At 38.0% G+C, this 18,265-nt stretch overlaps 1 protein-coding gene across 3 annotated transcripts in view; it reads left to right on the top strand.

Moving 5' to 3' along the window:
* Nucleotides 1-8,342: 8,342 nt before the first annotated feature.
* Nucleotides 8,343-18,265, top strand: part of LOC104612355 (WD repeat protein) — a 30,688-nt gene continuing 20,765 nt past the window's right edge. For 2 of the 3 annotated variants that reach the window (XM_010279744.3, XM_088899393.1), the window contains exons 1-6: nt 8,343-8,831; nt 9,052-9,114; nt 9,335-9,471; nt 9,950-9,987; nt 10,129-10,177; nt 13,503-13,541. In XM_010279744.3, the coding sequence (XP_010278046.1) occupies nt 8,395-8,831; nt 9,052-9,114; nt 9,335-9,471; nt 9,950-9,987; nt 10,129-10,177; nt 13,503-13,540 (762 nt within the window). In that variant the 5' untranslated portion in view covers nt 8,343-8,394 and the 3' untranslated portion in view covers nt 13,541. The remainder of the gene's footprint in view (nt 8,832-9,051; nt 9,115-9,334; nt 9,472-9,949; nt 9,988-10,128; nt 10,178-13,502; nt 13,542-18,265) is intronic. The other variant, XM_010279743.3, reaches the window with a different exon arrangement.

The following is an 18,265-nucleotide window of genomic DNA, read 5'->3' as shown; positions in this document are numbered from 1 at the left end:
GCCTCTGAAATTGCTGGGCCATGGAGTTAGATGGAGGGTGATTTCTCCACCCAAGGTTGTAAGTATTTGAAAATGGGTCATTATTAGGACTCGATAAACTCTGGGCTACCTGAACTTGTTCTTAGATAAACGACAGAAACTAGGCTGCTATTGGACAATCATCAACTTGGTGGGGCCGGGCTGGCACAAATGGAAAAAACTTTAGGATAAGGTGTAGATAGGCCTGGTTGTTGGTTATAGGTGAAAAATTGATCAAGCTTTTAGGCTAGAAGATCTACCTTATCCAATTTTCTAGAGATTGCATTCAAGTTCATTCTTGCCTCGGGCTCTATATTGTTTTTGACTTTGTAGAGCCCTGTCCTCTTTGAGCATCCCACCGACCTCTCATAGGAATATAATGATGTATTGTTGATGGAGTTTTCCCTCAATGTTTCGAAAAGAGCATACACTTCATCATCACTTTTACTTATAAATGCCCCCCCATAGGATGCATCTACCTTTTTCCTATATTGATCAGTCAAACCTTCATAGAAGGCTTGGACAATTTGCCACTTGGACAGGCCATGGTGTGGGCACTTTTTTTAACAACTCTTTCATTCTCTCCCTAGACCTGTGAATTTGTTCACCTAGTGTTTGGGTGAATCCAATGATGGCTATTCTCATGGTGTTGGTTCGTCTTATAAGGTAGAACTTTCTAAGGAATTCTTGTTACATTTCTGCCCAAGTTCTAGTATTGATCAGTCAAACCTTCATAGAAGGCTTGGACAATTTGCCACTTGGGCAGGCCATGGTGTGGGCACTTTCTTAACAACTCTTTCATTCTCTCCCAAGACTTGTGAATTTGTTCACCTGGTGTTTGGGTGAATCCAATGATGGCTCTTCTCACGGTGTTGGTTTGTCTTATAAGGTAGAACTTTCTAAGGAATTCTTGTTGCATTTCTTCCGAAGTTCTAGTAGGTCTCCCTATAGTTCCCAACCAATGCTTGGCATTGTCTTTCAAGAAGAAGGGGAAAGGAGTTAATCTAAGGGCATCACCATTAAAGTTTTGGATCCTTATAGTGGAACAGATTTCCAGAAACTCATATATGTGTTTGTATGGGTCCTCACTCGGGTTTCCATAGAAAGAGGGGAAGAGGGGAGCATCTGGATTGTGCTTGATTTAATCTCATACTGCAAGGCTTGGGTATTCGACAACTGTATGTAGGATGAAGGGTTATACTAGGTCAGAGTGAAATACTTCTTCAACTGTCTGGGCTGTTCATCATCGATCCTGACCATTTGGTTGCGTTGCTGGTGATGGAGGTATCTCTCTATCTCAGGTATGGGTTTTACTATTTCTTTCCTCAGAGATCTTTTTCCAATATACAACTCAAAAGTCCCTTTTTCTTCTTTTTTGAAATTTGAAATTTAAATTTTGAATTTTAATTTTAAATTTAAATTTTGAATTTTAATTTCAAATTTAGATTTTGAAATTTAAACTAAAATTTGAATTTTAAACTTTTTGATTCTCTTTTTTTTTGAAATTTGAAATTAAAATTAAAATTTAGATTTTGAAATTTAAATTCCTAAAATTTAAATTCAAATTTGAATTTTAAAATTAAAAAAAATGCAAGCATTTCACACACGGCCTAGGGGCTGACCTAAGGTTTCCTAAACTAGTGGTTTAACCAATGTGAATCCTCTTAAGTTTACTTGGAATAACACCACTTCCTTTGGTTAGCCAAGTAAGAGGTCGGGATGTGGGAGGCTCCCCTTGCTCTTGCAAAGACCTCATTAAGTAACCACAAAACCCACTTAGGCTTAGCTGATGAACCTTTTTCCTTAGACACCAACCACCGGTTATGGAAAGTAATCACAAGCTTCCCTAATATTCAGTACACTTTTGAACCAAATGTGTAGGGCCCCCTAAAGGATCTTGTTATCCAAATTTTAAATTAAGGTTTAGGGTGAATTGCACGTGAAAGGGTGGTGGCTTTTGAGCCAAGAAAGGGTGATGAAATCCCCACCTTATCTTATTTAAATTGAATTGCCCTTAAATGGATTAACGAAAAAACATAATAAACAAAATAAATGCAACTAATTACAATGCATGAACAGTTATCTCTAATATGCAATTCAACAATTTAACATAAAATAATAAAACAAACTAATTCAGCAAAATGAACATTTAAAAATGAAAAACCCTAACACATTAATAACTAACAAGATAATTTCAGATATTAAATAATCCTATATGATGCATGCTCTAGAACATATCAAACCCTAAATGTTGGAATGCAAATGCAAAAAAAAATTAAAATATTATTTTTTTTTTAATTCAAAATTTGAAATTCAAATTTTGAAATTTAAACTCAAATTCGAAATTTTGAATGATTTCCTAGTTAACAATCAATTATTCAATTAATCCACTAATTAAGGGAGCAATTAATTACAGAAAATAGAAAAATGAAGGAACTAAGTTTGCAAAAAATTAATACTACAAAAATGAAGATTAAGAAGGGAGTTTGCTACTCTAAAGATTAAACAAAAAAAAAAGAGTATGCAGCATAAAAATCCAAGAAATGAAATGAGTTTCTAATTTGAAAATAAAGAAAAAACAGAACCTAACAATCCTAGAAAAAAATATATCTAAGAATGAAACAAAAAAAATCATAAAAAAATAAATCGGATCTATCAAGAAATAAAAATAATTAACTAAGACTTCAAAAACACTACTTTACCAAAAAGAATTCAAAAATAAAAACAAAAAAAAGTGATTAAATTGGGACGACTACACCTGAATCACAATCCCAATTTCTCTTCTCTTCTTTTTTCTTCAGTAGTCTAGCAATGCTTCGATACCCCACCTTTTGCTATTACGTCATGCAAAATCAAAGAGAAACAAGAATTAAAATGGGATTACAGATCAAGTAATCAAACGGAAATAAAAAAAAAATAATGAAATAGATACAAATAAAGCAAATAAAAATTTTCTTCTCCGTTGCTTCCTCGGCAACGGCGCCAAGAACTTGGTGTGTCCGGAAGCGTCTCATTAACCACTTCGGAACACCAGTTTCAATATTTATAAATTTTTCGATTCTCAAAATACCTACAAAACCCAATTAGTGGTGAGAAAGGGGTCGTATCCAAAGGGAAGCAAGGGAAAAATTGTTACGTACTTCAATCTGGACAAAATAACAAGATTTCAAATTGCAGAAACACAAAATTTAATTAACTGAATTGGAGTCTATTAAAATAAAATTCTAACAATGCTGAAAGTAAATATTGCAGAAAAATAAATAAATAACAGAAATAAAAAAAAACTAAATAAAAAATCTTCAACTCGGCCAGAGATAGCAGTCTCTGGATCTATCCTTTGACCCTCGAACTCCTCGAGTTGGGCCTTCCATCTTACTTGGCCAAATTTCAGATCTGTAGAAAGGAAGATAAAAGTTAAATTTGATAAAGATAAATTGTAAAAATAAAATAAAAACTATAAATTAAAGAACTGAAAATGAAAACACGCATAAAAAGTAAATCTAAAACTATGAGAAACTGGTTGGGATCCGGATCCAGAGGTGGCAGTAGTGGCTAGGCGAACTGCATGTAGGAACCCCTCCTCTTGCTTGGGCGTTCTCCTCTTCCTCTACCCTTGAACTTCTCAAGAATAGTCTTCCATCTTACCTGGGGGTAGAATCCAACCTAAAAGAAAATAAAGAAAACAAAAGGGATGGTTGATCAAATCCAGTGGTGGTAATTGCAGATTGACTGGACTGCTTGCAGGAACCTCTCCTGACAAGATCTGGGCGTCCTTCCCTTCTACAACCCTTGAACTCCTCAAGAAACCTTAGCCTTGTAAATTAGGTGAATTGACCAACCCCTTATCCAGGGCCCTTGGGGTCCTTTTTATAGAGAAGGGTGAACAAAAATGGGATTAGAGAGAAAAAGAGGGGCGGCTAATGGGTTTTTGTAGAAATATGGGCCCCCTAAGGTTAAGAATGGAGGGTTAGAATTGTTCTAAGGTGATCCTAAGGCTGAAAAGAGGATGAGAGGGCACCCAATATTATGTAGGGCTGAGATTTGGGCGCCCAGAATGGAGGGTGCAGTTTTGGGCGCCTATAGTTGGAGAAAGGTGATTGGTCTATGTGATGTAGTGCCCTAAGGTGATTGGTTGAGGTGTAAGACTAGGATGCTATTTAGGGATAAATCTAAGGGTATGAAGGGATGCTAAGGCTTGGATGGTTGAGATTAGAGGTTAGGAGAGAGTGGAGGGTGGAGATTTAATAGCGTAGGGCAGCTAGGGTTTGTTAAGGTGAAAAGAATGAGTGGGGAGGCACCCTAGGGTTTCCTAAGGAGAGGGGAGTATGCTAATACAATAGGAGGGGTGCCTATCTGGGTTTGGCAAATGGGAGGCGCCCTCTTGTGCTCAATTTTTCATAGAAACACCCCATCTCTCAGCTGGAATTCACACCAACTTCCCGAAAATTGCATTTTAGCCCTAAAACTTTCACAGTTTTCCTATGATTTGCATAGGGACCCTCAAAGGTCATAGTATTGAATTTAATTGGGAAAATGACAAATTTTGACTATTTTAAGGCCTAGGTAACCCTAAAATGATGCCCGCTAAGGCATCAAAATACAAAGTTATCATCTACCTTTGGGCCAACGTCTTGGCAATCACTTAAAGGATGAACTTAACTCAAAGGTGGAAAGCCTTAGCCTCTTAGGTAGCCACCAACAATCTCGCACATACACTGGTTACCACATCAATAATCATGCCTTAGGTCATTAAAGAAGTATCGATCGTCATCTAACCCCATCCATCCCAACGTCAAACCAGGATGAACACCTCAATAATCATCACGTACAAAGAGGAGCCAACCCAATAGTATCAAGATACTCTCATAACGGCCTAGATCTTTCATAGGCCTGTAGTCAACCTACCTTGATGCTATTCATGTTAATATTAAAGAAGTAAAGGAGGTTAAAGTGGACACATCCTCTAGTCACTATAACTTGACAAGTAGGATGGAAGCCTTCACTAATGAGATCATTTCATTGTCTCTCCCCCCAAACTTCAATGCTCCTAACTTGGAAACTTATGACAACACCATCAACCCAAAGGATCACATTAAAAGTTACCATGCCATCATACTACTCATTGGATTCTCCGATGCCTCAATGTAACGTGCCTTCCAATCCACACTCAAAAAGGTTACCTAACCTTAATGTAACGTGCCTGCCATTTTGAATAGTAGGTAATATTAGAAGACCTTGACTACACTAATGGCGATTAGACAGAAACCAAATGAGCTACTTTGGGACTATACTCAATGCTTTAATGTTGAGGTCTTAGAGGTGAAAGTCCTCAACTAGGCCATTGTAGTAGTGGTTGCCACCAATGGCTTAATATCATCGACATTCATCTTCTCCCTTTTGAAGAAATTGCTTCAAAACATAGTAGAACTTTTATCCCAATGTGAGAAATATATAAATGTGAAACAAATTGAAGCTAGCAAGTGTTCAATTGGAGATGAACGAGCTAATAGGAAGAGAAAAAATAGAGATGAGTCGAGGCTTGATGGATCACAAGGCAAGAAGGACAAGTCCATCCAAACAGACTTTGCCTTTGTATAAAAGCTACACTCCTCTAAATGCCTCTTGAAACCACACCCTCGTGTCGATTAAGGAAACCAAGAAAAGTGATGTAAGTACCACCATAGTGTAAACCTTGACACAAATGGATATCATAAGTTAAAGAATGAAATAGAAGCCCTCATAAGAAAGAGGTACCTATAAGACTTTGTCAAAAAGGATTAGGCATCTAGGTTAACCTTAGAGCTAGCCGACCATCTAGCTAATATTCCATTGGCTGAGGTCATCAACGTTATCTTTGGTGGTCCAACAACAGGTAGAGAAAGTTTATCTGCTAAGAACACATACCTAACAACTACAAATCGAACACAAGCTCCAAAATAAAGCAAAACCTCGAGGAGGCCATCACCTTTTCTAATCAAGACTTATAGGGGGTTGTCACTCCCCCATGATGATGCGCTAGTGGTCTACCTTACAATCGCTAACAATGAAGTAAAAAGAATATTGGTTGAAAATGGCTCTTTAGCTGATACCCTCTTTTATGACGTGTTTAAGAAAATGAGGCTAACCCCGAATTGACTTCAGCCAACCAACGTCCCCTTGGTCTCTTCAGGGCAGCTATCAGACCAAAAGGAAAGATCACCCAACTAGTCACAATAGGAATATTTGACAATCAAGTTCTAGGTTGTTAAGGTCAACTTGCCTTACAATACGATCATCAACCGACCAACATTGCACTTCAAGAAGGCAATGGTATCTTCGTACCACCTAGTGATTAAATTTCCAACAGTCCATGACATTAAAGTGGTAAGGGGTAACCAATAATTAGCTAGGTAGTGCTATGTAATAGGTCTTAAGGGGAAGACAAAGGAGACATTGTTTGTGGAAGGGCTCAACCTTGGGCTTAGTTTGGAATGAGCACAAATACAAAAATCTATAGTGCAAAACCTTGTATTTTGTATTACTTTGTATGTATTTGTACTCTTTCCAAACTAAGCCTTAGGGATGAACTAAAGACTAGCCGAGATCAACCTGTAGAGGACCTTATTGTTATGCCACTAGATGAGGCTGAACTCAAGAAGACTATACTTATTGGGTCCCTTCTCCTAGAGGATACACACTCCAAATTGGTAAGCCTCATCAAGCCAACACTGACATTTGGGCTACTATTGATATGCTAGGAATTGACCCCTCGGTCAAGACTCACAGATTAAGCATGGAGCTGGGTTGTAAGTTGGTTCAGTAGAAGAAGATGAACGTTGCATCAAAGTGATGAAAAGTGGTTGGTTAGGAAGTAGACAAACTACTCAAGACCATTCATTAGAGTGGTATATTGCCCTAACTGGTTCAGTTCATCTAAAAGTATGACTGATGCCAAAGACACACCGATGTACCACATCAACCTACATTCTCCCTAATGTCCACCAATAGTCCGTGGCTTTTCACATAGTGGGAAATGGACATCTTGGGGCCATTTCCCTCGCTATGGGTTAGAGAAAGTTCTTAATAGTGACCATTGACTATTTCATGAAGAGAGTCGAAACCGAACCTTTGACATAGATAACAAATAGAAACATTAGTACTTTTTGAAAAACAGCATCTATTGCTTCAATATTCATCATACTCCAATCATAGGCACCAATCGCTAATTCAATGACTCAAAGTTAGACTTTTGTGCAAACCATGGAGAGGAGCAATAATTCACCTCAATTGATTACCCATAAACCATCAAGACCAAGGTGATCAATATGACCTTATTGCATGACCTAAAGACTAGACTTGGTAGAGCTAAAGGCCTATGGGTTGAAGAACTTCCTGGTGTGTTATGGATTTATAGAACCACACTTCAAACTGCCACCAATGAAACACCCTTCAACCTCGCCTTTGACACTAAGGTTGTCATTCCGGTCTAGATCAACGTTTCCTTCAACCAACCATCAATTAAGGACTGATGTTTACATTGAAGTAGAGAATAATGAGGAGTTTAGAGGCAACATAGACCTAGTAGAAGAGGTATAGGAATAGGCTCAAATCAGAGTAGTTTTCTACTAATAGAGGATTGCTTCGTATTACAATTCTTGAGTCCAAGGATATTAGTTTCGAGAAGATAACCTCATCCTTAGAAAAGTCATTGTCCTTGAGCTTGGTTTGAGAAACCTTAGACCCAACTAAGAAGGACCTTATAAAGTATCTAATGCAATGGACCTTATAATATCAATTAGAGTAATTTGGTGGAAAACCTATAACTTGGACTTGAAATTCAAAAAACTTTAGAATGTACTACCACTTATCTACATGGATGTAACTTCACAATTATAAATGAAAAGCTCGTCTTTAGGCTACTAAGAAATATGCGTCCAAAACCTCTTTAATGAGGCTTACCCACCAAATTGGGAGCGCACCTCACATCGACCTCACAACCCTATCCCACCGTATATTGGGAGATGTTCCCAATGTGCGGCTAGAAGGCGTTGTGAGATTGGTTTTAGGAGTAGATCCGGACTACTACTCACTACCGAGAGGTGATGGGATCTGCTCCTCACAAATGGGCGCCTCACAGGCACATCCACCATGTATTTGGGACATCTCCCGTGAATATTCATAAATAAGTACAGGAGATGTTCCCGATGTATGGTAGGATGTGCGTGTGAGGCGCCAGGTGAGGAGCAGATCCGGTCGCATTGAGGCAGTGACCATTGAGCCCACTGCCCAGAAGCCGACACTCCCCACAGACCAGACAACGGCAAAAAACCGTTATATTAATTGCCGAGGATTCTTGCTAAAACCTCTGAAAAACCCTTTCCTCCCTCCAAGTAGAAAATGCAGGTGATAACCTGCAAAAACACAACTTCTAACCCTCTTTCTTCATTCTCAACGGTTTCCGCTACTCATTCCCGCCAAATCAAGTTTCTCTCAGGAGTATTACCGTTACAATTCAACTGTAAGCTCCCCAGAACCAGAGTCTCTACTTTTGTTGACTGTTCAGGTTTTGCAGATGGGAGAACACAAAAATGGAAGATTATAAGGGGTCAAGAATTGGGACAACTGAGGCATTCTTCTGACACTCGTAGAGAAATCGGGGCTGTTAATGGAAGCAAAGGGGAAAGTTTGTCACCAGGGGATGAGAAACCCTATGAATTGTTACCGGGGGGAAGGAGAGCTTACCTTGATGAGCAGGACATTGTGACGTTTCTCGATCCTCCGAAAGAGTTGATTCCGTTGGACCCAGCTTCATACAATCCTGCTGTCTATCTTTGGTGAGTTATAATCTTGATTATAGATGTTTCGTTAAAATTGTTCAGGCGTAGCATAAATTGACATGCTGAAATTGGTTAATATCGCTTGGCTTCTCTTCGATTATGAGGTTGAGAGAGAGAATGGATGTTAATTTTTTATTTTTGGAATATTGATCATTCTATTACATATATGTCTAATTTTTACTGTGGGCTGACAAAAATTCGTTTTTGTAATCTCAAGGAAAAAAATAGGAGATATTCCAGAGGAAAGGCGACATCGGCTGATATACTTGCTGAAACCTAGGTTGTTTCTTTCAGATTCTCTTTGAGTTGTATTCTAATTGTGCTTGAACTGTTTCCCATGTAATGCAATTTCTGCTTTCTTGAAAGGGCATTTATGTTTTGATTAAACATGATTAAACTAAATCTATCCATTGGGCTTTGTGCTGCATTATGACGAAAATAAGCAGAACAAGTTATTCTATGATCTTTAAGGAATGATGTATTTTTCAATTGTGATGCAGACTTATATCAAGGGTTTGGGAAATAGCAGGAACACGATATGAGGATTCTAAGTTAGCAAAGAAAAGTGCTTCCAGCTTGATATCTACTGAAGATAGTGAAGTGCCAGTTGAGGTCTGGGACTGCAGAACAAGTGGAGGTACATTTCTAACATATGCATGTGTAGATCTATTGTATGATTTTGACAATTGTTCATCCAATTAAAAGAACAATCATTTCATGTGCACATCAGACCTCTGTTGTCCCTTCTCTATCATCTATCCAATGAGTCAGCTCCGGAATTTGCACTTCTAGTCACCCATTTGAATGATTTCCCTATTATGGATTTGCCTCTAAGGTGCTTGTTTTTGGTGCTTTTCTTTTCTTAGATACAGTGTAAAGTTCTTAATTCTATTTATTTATTTATTTATTGATTGATTCTCTATTCTTGTTTTGTTAGAAACCACATTCAATTTGATCTGTCAACATGCTGTATATTGTTGACCTTATTGCATATTCAACTTCATTTTAAGAATTGTTAACAGTTGTAACCTAATATCTTTCTTCTTATATCTTTCTTATGTTTCTGTGCCTTTATTTTCTCAGTATTTTATGACATTGATGTTGTTATTGAATAGGACCTTTTCCTATCTCTTGGATAAATTTCTTCAACAAGGTAATCCTGTTTCCTGTACTTTATATTTTCAGGATGTCCAAACCTATAATTATTTCATATTGCTTACTATTTGTGTAGTACCGTGTGTGCATTTATGGCTTCTTATATGGATTCAGTTTTTCATCCTATGCATGTAATCAGGCTGTATTTCATTGTAAGGATGGGAAGACTTATGGACGGATTGCTTTTGGTAAGTTCATTTCTTTTTGAGAGAATACATTATGTTGTCAGGAGGCTCATATGTGCATTAGTGCTGTTCAATTTTAAACATCTTCAAACAATTTAATTTTAAATGATTATAGGGGGCAGTCTTTGTATTTTGGGAATTTTAATCTTGTCAGTATATCTCTATGAATTTTGTGAACAGGCCAATTGATATTGCTTTTATCAGTGAACTCCATTTCCTTTATGTTCTACTATGAATAAAGAGTTATGTAGGTTTTGAATGTGATATATCATTAGGTAAAATTTAAAATGGGTATATATTGAAGGGAGGTTTTTCACATGATTATAAAATTCAAAATCCCACTTGTATTGGTGTAATTTTATATTTTAATATCAAGTTGAGGATTTTCAGTTCCAAATATTTGAGGGTGCATCTCTTTGTAGAGAGATTGGACCAAATGGGCCTTGCTTTACTTCAGCTGTTTACTGTCTTTATGGGCCCTTAACACATTAGTTCTTATGTTTATTGGGTCAGTTGCCTAACTAGGGGCACCCATGTAATTTTTCTTTTAAATTAATCCAGCACATACATAAAGAGTCTAAGGGAGTGAGAGAGGGGCATTTCTCTCTTCTCTTCTCTTCCTCTTTTTTTCTAACTTCTTTCTCTTGAACAGCTCTTTCTCTCTTCTTTCTTCTTATTTTTCTTGTTATATGTGGGAAATTCTTGGATTGGTTTTCTTCTTGGTATCAGAGCAGGTTCCCGCTTCTTGCTTTTCTTCTCTTAGACCCCTAGACAGTGTGTATGGAGAAGTAAGTAAGCTGCTGATTGATTGAAGATTGATGCTGCCCAGTCAGGGGAGATTTCTAGAGAAGATTTATCATTTAGGTTGAGGCCCAAGATAGGTTTTTGGAGATTTTTCCTAGAAACCCTAGTTGATTGGAGAAATCGGACTTAGAGGTTTAGAGAGAGTTTAAAGCTGGCACTTGGGGCTTAAAAAGGGAGTTTACTGACCCATTTGGAGGTCGACTCTAGCTAGAGAAGTTTCTAGAGTCCCTGGAAGGAGTGGCCACAAGTTCTTTCTTCTCTCTCTCTCGCCCATTTTCTCTCATTATATCGGGTGCTGTGAAACCCTAGTTTTCTATTACAGGAAATCTTAGGTTAGTAATTTTTGATTAATAGTATCTTGTTTTGATATTCGTTTGCCTTCGTTTAATCAATGGAGCATATTGGAGGTGAGACAAAATACCCTACAAACTTTGGATGTGGTCAGGGGTCCATAGAAAATCTTTGTGGGGTAGTGACTACTGTGAAGCTAGATGGGACAAACTATTTGGCATGGTCTCAATTAATAAAAATTCATGTTTGTAGCAGAGGAAAATGGGGGTATATCACTGGGAGTAAGACAAAACCCAAGGAGGACGATCCTACCTATGAGAAGTGGGTGCAAGATAATTACATTGTTGTAGGATGGTTGGCGAACACTATGCAACCTCATATTAGTCAACACTACTTGTGGTTAGAGATTGCCAAGGAAGTAGGGGATTTGTTAAAGAGACCCACTCACAGAAGTTAAATGTTGCTAGAGCTTGCAAATTGAAGAATGATGTGAATAATTTGAGATAAGGGGAGAACCCATTAGTTGTGTATTTCTCAATATTGAAGGCTATGTGGCAGGAAATTGATTTGATGGAGACAGTTCAATGAGGATGCACAACAGATGCTGAAACTCATAGGAAATTGGTGGAGAGGAATCAGGTTTTTGAGTTCCTAATCGGGCTCAATCTTGAGCATAGTTTTCAAGGTGCCAAGGCGAGGATAGGCAACATGGGGGTGCCTTGTCGCCTAGTCACCTAGGCGATGGATTTTTTTATGTAGAAAACATAGATCCTAGGGTAGTTCCCTAGGTACCATAACTGTATTTCCTTAATAATTATTCATAATTTTCAAAAGAAAAGTATAGAGTTCATGTTAAGATATAGAAAATCAACATATTAATGAGAAGAAAAAGAAGAATAAAAAAAATATAGGGGCTGAACCCTTATTTTTGTTATAGTAGTAGTGGTTCAGGTTTTAAAGCCTTTGAGGATTTAATACAACAATTAGCAATGTTTGTATTGATTAAACCCTAACAAATAAGAAAATAATAAAAAGAAATTAGTATATAAACACACAATGAATATTTTAGTTTAATAGTGCCTATTTTATAATTATAATGTCAAAAAATAAAGAATAAAAAAGTATTTTATAATACATAGCACAAAATTTCTTGGCGATTAGGTGAGGTGAGCCTCGAAGGGTGCCTTGTTGCCTAGGCGTTGCCTTGACAACTATGACCCTAAGTATGATATAGTAAGATAGAATGTGTTAGCTAAGGATGGGGTGACCCTTTCTTAGGATTATTCTATGGTTAGTAGTGAGGAGAGCATGAGACATGTTTAGATTGTGGAGATCCCAGTGGAACACTTTGCTAATGTTGGGACAAAGCAAAAGGGTGGTACTGAGAGAAAGGAGGTTGTGCGTGAATACTACAAGAAGCCAAAGCACACAAAGGATGCCTGTTAGAAATTACATCCAGAGCTCTTACCCGCTAGATTCAAGAATAATAATAACAATGACAGAAAGAGTGGGAATGGGAAAGGAGGCAAGGCTAATATAGCCACCTCCTCTGATGGTGAGAAGGGCAATGTGATAAGAAGTCTATAGGGGAACAACTTGCAGCCGTCAGGGCTAAATATGAGAAATCAAGGTTCTAAATATTGACACAGGTCGATCGATGCTTTTTTTTAATGTTTTATTTATTATTTTTCAAAACCGGTTCAGAGGGGTCAGTTTAAGTCCCAACTACCCTCTGAACCATGACCTGATCTGATACACCCCTTTGTAGGGGCGTATCAGGAAGGCCCCGATACGATACGTAATGATATTTTGAACCTTGTGAGAAATATGGCCGCATCATTAGTCATCTATTGTCTACTTCAGCTTTCGCTCCACCCAGTAACAACTCCACCTCTGCCTATGCTCACTTAGGTATTTGTGCTATTGCAAATCATGCCTCTATCTCAGGTAATCATAGGATTCCCTAGATAATAGATTATGGTGCTTTTGACCATATGACTGGTCCTTCCACTTTATTCGCTACTTACCAACTCTTATTTGGTCATGACAAAATATCCCTCGTTGGTGGTTCTCTTGCCCCCATCTCAAGAAAGGGGGACATCGGAACCTCGGGCTCCCTTACTTTGACTTTTGTGCTTCATGTACCTAAACTTAATACCTACTTTCAGTTAGTAATTTGACTAAACCTTTGAACTATAGTGTAACATTCTTTCATTCTAATTGTGTTTTTCAGGACATGAAATCTTAGAAGGTGATTGGGAGTGGCTATGAGGTAAATGAGATATATTTGTTAGACATGCCTGAATAGAGCCGAGTACTACCTCAGAAATCAGCTTTTGGATCTACAGTTTTAGAGTCAATTAGTCATGTCATGTTATGTCATCATCGTTTGGGTTATCTGTTTTTTTTCTTATTTAAAGTTTTTGTTCCTGCATTGAAGGAGTCAGTCTATTGAATCTACATTATGAGTCCTATGAGTTTTCAAAACATTGTAGAAGCTCTTACACAACAAGTAATAAAAGATCCATTTTTCCTTTTAACATTGCTCATTCTGATGTGTGGGGGCCTTACCATTTACCTTGTATGGGAGAGTAAATATTTTATTTTGTTAATTGATGACTTTTCTCGTTACACTTGGTTGTATCTTATGCATTCACATGAAGTACCCAAACTTGTTCAAGAGTTTCATGAATTTGTGCTTGCTCAGTTTGACACCTAGATCAAAATATTCCGATCAGATAATGTTAAGGAATGTTTTGAGAAGGATCTTGCCTTTTATTTTAAGAAGTTTGGAGTTGTTCACCAAAGCTCTTGTGCCCGCACTCTAAAACAAAATGGGGTAGCAAAGAGAAAGAATTGACACTGGAAATTTCTAGAAGCATCCTTTTTGCTTCCCATGTCCCTATAAGGTTTTGGGGTGATGTAGTGATGACAACTATATATCTTATTAACCGTATGCCTTCCTGGGTTTTGGGGTTCAAGTCTCCCTTTAGTGTTCTCTTTCCAAACCAAGAAGTTTTCTCCATTCCTTTGCGAGTCTTTGGGTGCACTTGCCATGTTCATGTTCCTAGTTCCCAAAGACATAGTTTGAACCCAAGTCCAGGAAGTGTATTTTTCTAGGGTATGCCTCTACAACATAAGGGTTATTGTTGCTTCGATCTCAGTAGTGGCACCCGGTTTGTTTCTATGGATGTCACTTTTGTAGAGTCAACCCCCTTTTATAGCCATTCTTCTAAGGGGGAGCCCTCTAGTGAGTTGTTTGCTTCTCCCCCACCTTTACCAGCTTCTGTTGACTCTTGTATTGGTCCTCCTTCAGCTCCTTTGACTCCTGTAGTTGAATCTTTTGGCTCCTCCATTCCTGCACCTCTTCTTCCTCCTAGTCCTCCTATGTTCACTACACCTATTCTTCAAAGGTGGTACCAACGACAAAGACTAAGGCATGAACATCTTGTTCCCCCATCTCTAGGTGAGCCTCTAGAACTTCCAATCATTGAAGAGAGGACAAGTCCTATAGAACCATAACTAGTACCCTCATTCCTAGACCTTGACCTACCCATTGCTGTAAGAAAAGGTAAAAGGAAATGTACTGTTCATTGCATTTCCAAACACCTTTCTTACAATTATTGTCCCCTTCCTACTATTCCTTCTTAGCCTCCATTTCAGCCCAGTTTGTCCCTAAGAATGTATCAGAAGCCTTATCCAAGTTAGAATGGAGGGATGCTATGAGAACTGAGATAGAAGCACTTCATAAGAACAATACTTGGTTGGGATATTGTAGACTTACTTGCTAGGAATGAGCCTGTTGGTTGTAAATGGGTTTATACCATAAAATACCATGCCAATGGACAGATTAAGAGGTATAAAGCCCGCCTTGTTGCCAAGGGGTATACTCAGGTCTATGGGATTGATTATATGGAGACCTTTTCTCTAGTGGCAAAGATGACATCTATGAGAGTTCTCTTGCCTTTGGTAGTAAATTATGATTGGCCTCTTTACCGGTTTGATGTAAAAAATGCCTTCTTGAATGATGACTTGATAGAAGAGGTGTATATGTCCCTTCCCCTTGGAATGATAGGTGTGTAAATTGAAGAAATCTCTTTATGGACTTAAGCAATCTCCTTATGCTTGGTTTGGTAGATTTAGGACTGCACTTATTCGGTTTGGTTATACACAGACGCGGTTAGATCACACTCTATTTGTGAAGAGGAGAGCTTCTTCTTATGTTACCTTCCTCGTTGCGTATGTGGATGACAACGTTGTCACAGACTCATAGGTAGTGATACAGAGGAAATCCATGATCTCAAATACTTCCTTAACTTTGAATTTGAGATTGAAGATTTGGGGGAGTTGAGGTACTTCTTGCGCATTGGGGTTGCTAGGTCCAAAGAGGAACTTTTCATCTCCCAGAGAAAGTATGTGTTGGACTTCATGAAAAGTTGAGGACTTTTCACTATTACTCAGCCATGCATTTCCTATGCTGTGCGGTTGATTAGCCAGTTTATGCATGCTCCTACAGACACACATATGGCTGCATGAGAAAGGGGTGTGTTATCTTAAGGGTACTCTTGAGAAAGGTGTACTCTTTGCTAAGCATGGACGTATGAAGTTAAAAGCATATACAAATGCTGATTGGGTAGGCAGTTTAGATGACAAAATATCCACATTAGATTATTGTGCCATGGTGGCTGGAAACATTGTCTCCTGGAGGAGTAAGTTGTTGCCCGATCTTCAGCTAAGACAGAGTATAGGGCTATTGCTCATGGGGTGTCGGAGTTGTTGTGGCTCAGATCTCTCTTAGAAGAGATGGGATTGATTATGATAGGTCACTAATGTTGTAGTGTGATAATCAGACTGCCATTTACATTGCTCATAACCTGGTTCAGCATGACAGAATCAAACACATTGAGGTAGTCAGGCACTTCATACGAGAGAGAGTGGCCTCAGGAGAAGTGTGCCTCCCTTTTATCTCATCAAAAGGAACAACTGGCAGACATCTTGACCAAGGGTACCCAAGTCAAAGCTCCAACACTATATAAGCAAGCTGGGCATGATTGACATTTATTTATGCTCAGCTTGAGGGGGAGTGTAGAGAGATTGGGCCAAATAGGCCTTAGTTTGGTGGCCGAATGGGCCTTGCTTTATTTCAACTGCTTAATTTTATTTCTGTTGTAATGGGCTGTCTTTATGGGCCCTTAACACATTAGTTCTTATGTTTATTGGGTCAGCTGCCTAACCAGGGCACCCATGTAATTTTTCTTTTAAATTAATTCAGCACATATATAGAGTAAGGGAGTGAGAGAGGGACATTTTTCTCTACTCTTCTCTTCCTCTTTTCTTCCAACTTCTTTCTCTTGAACAGCTCTTTCTCTCTTCTTCCTTATTTTTCTTGCTATACAAGTAAGAAATTCTTGGACTGGCTTTCTTCTTCTTTATTTATTTTAATTATTAAGCTTTTCATAGCTAGTTGTTTTGCTACTTTTACTGCTACTTGACAATGTAAAATAACGAGGGCATGGAACATGGATATCCTAATATTTGGAGCAGCTTTAGAAGATTCTTCCATATGTTCTTCCCATATTGTCCAAAGAATAGATGTTTTTTCCTCATTTTCTTAATGTATTGTAGTCCAACCCACTCATCTTGGTTTAAACGAACTTGTCTGAAGTATTTTGTTCATGCCCTTGACTACTTGGTCCACTCTCCCTTGGCCCTTTTGTCACCATATTTTGTTCAATTCACCTAATTAAACCTGTGTTCAATTCCCTTTGCTTGCTTAACACCTTAGGAACCTTTGTCACCTCATCTCCTCCAATGATGAATACCCGATGGGTTTGCCAACTCTTGTGTTTCATCTTCCAAAGAAAAGCTAAAGTTTGAACTTTTGCGCACTTCTTTCTGTTTAAACATCACAAATCCTCATTCTAGTAATTTCCTAGCCCAATGTTTTAATAGCACAAGGCACAAAATAATGCAAGGGGCATTTTGCACATGAGGCTTGAGGCACAAGGTGAGGTGCATGCCTTTTTGAAGCAAGGTGTTAAAATGCAAAAAGTGCTAAACAATCCAGAAAAAGCCAAAACATTAAAAATGCAAAATATTAAAAATATTAAACACAATATTAATTAAGAATATAAACTTAAGTTTTAAAACAAATGTTTTGAAAAAACCTATTATCTCAAGTTAAAATACGTAAAAATAACATGTAAAATATGTTTAAAATGAAAATCTAAAAAATAAAATGAAGTAGAAAATATAAAACATATTCAAGCACATAAAGCTCTTAATGTCTTTATTCTTTTTCTCGATTTCATTACTTCAAATAGCTAATGTGATGTTAAATATTATGCATTCTTGGTTCTACAAGCTGCCTTTGTACCAAGCCCCTCGGGCAAGCCTAAACAAGTCCACATCAGGGTCTTAAATTCTTAATCCCTATAAAGGTTTTATAACTTTAAGTGCCTTTTAAAAATATCTTTTATTAGGATGAATGAATGAGCAACATTAGCAAATATGGGGTTTTTGGAGCTTCGAGGGGCTTGGTTGGGGGTTTGTTGACCCAATTGCTAGACATAAAAGAATAGAAAAAATGCACAAATTATGCGCCTTTTGAAAGTGTTGTGCTTGGGACCCAAATGAGGCACATTTTAGAGTATGTTCCTCACCTTTCAAATCACCGGGACATTTGAAAATAACCAATTTAGCTGTCTTGTAACTCAACCTCTTCAACCTGTTTGTGTGAGTCATTTGAGTAATTTCCCACCTTGTACCTCCTTTCCACATAGCAACTTCAATGGGCGTTGCAAGCCAAACTATGTGAGTCAATCCGTCACCAAAAAAAAAAAAACTTATTGGGAATGGACCAGACATCACATCTACCAACCTCAATGCCGTTGAGTGTAGATCCCTTTACAAAGTAGCCCTTCAAGCATCCCCCACAAAATGTTGCGTTTGATTGAAAGGTTTTTTGTTGTTATAAATGAAAAGGCAAACCAATCC

Source organism: Nelumbo nucifera, chromosome 2 (genome assembly GCF_055504915.1).
Source record: "Nelumbo nucifera cultivar China Antique chromosome 2, China Antique-T2T, whole genome shotgun sequence".
In the NCBI taxonomy this organism is placed as follows: Eukaryota; Viridiplantae; Streptophyta; class Magnoliopsida; order Proteales; family Nelumbonaceae; genus Nelumbo; species Nelumbo nucifera.
Note: the sequence above shows the minus strand (reverse complement) of the source record. Positions and strands in the feature narration are given on the sequence as shown.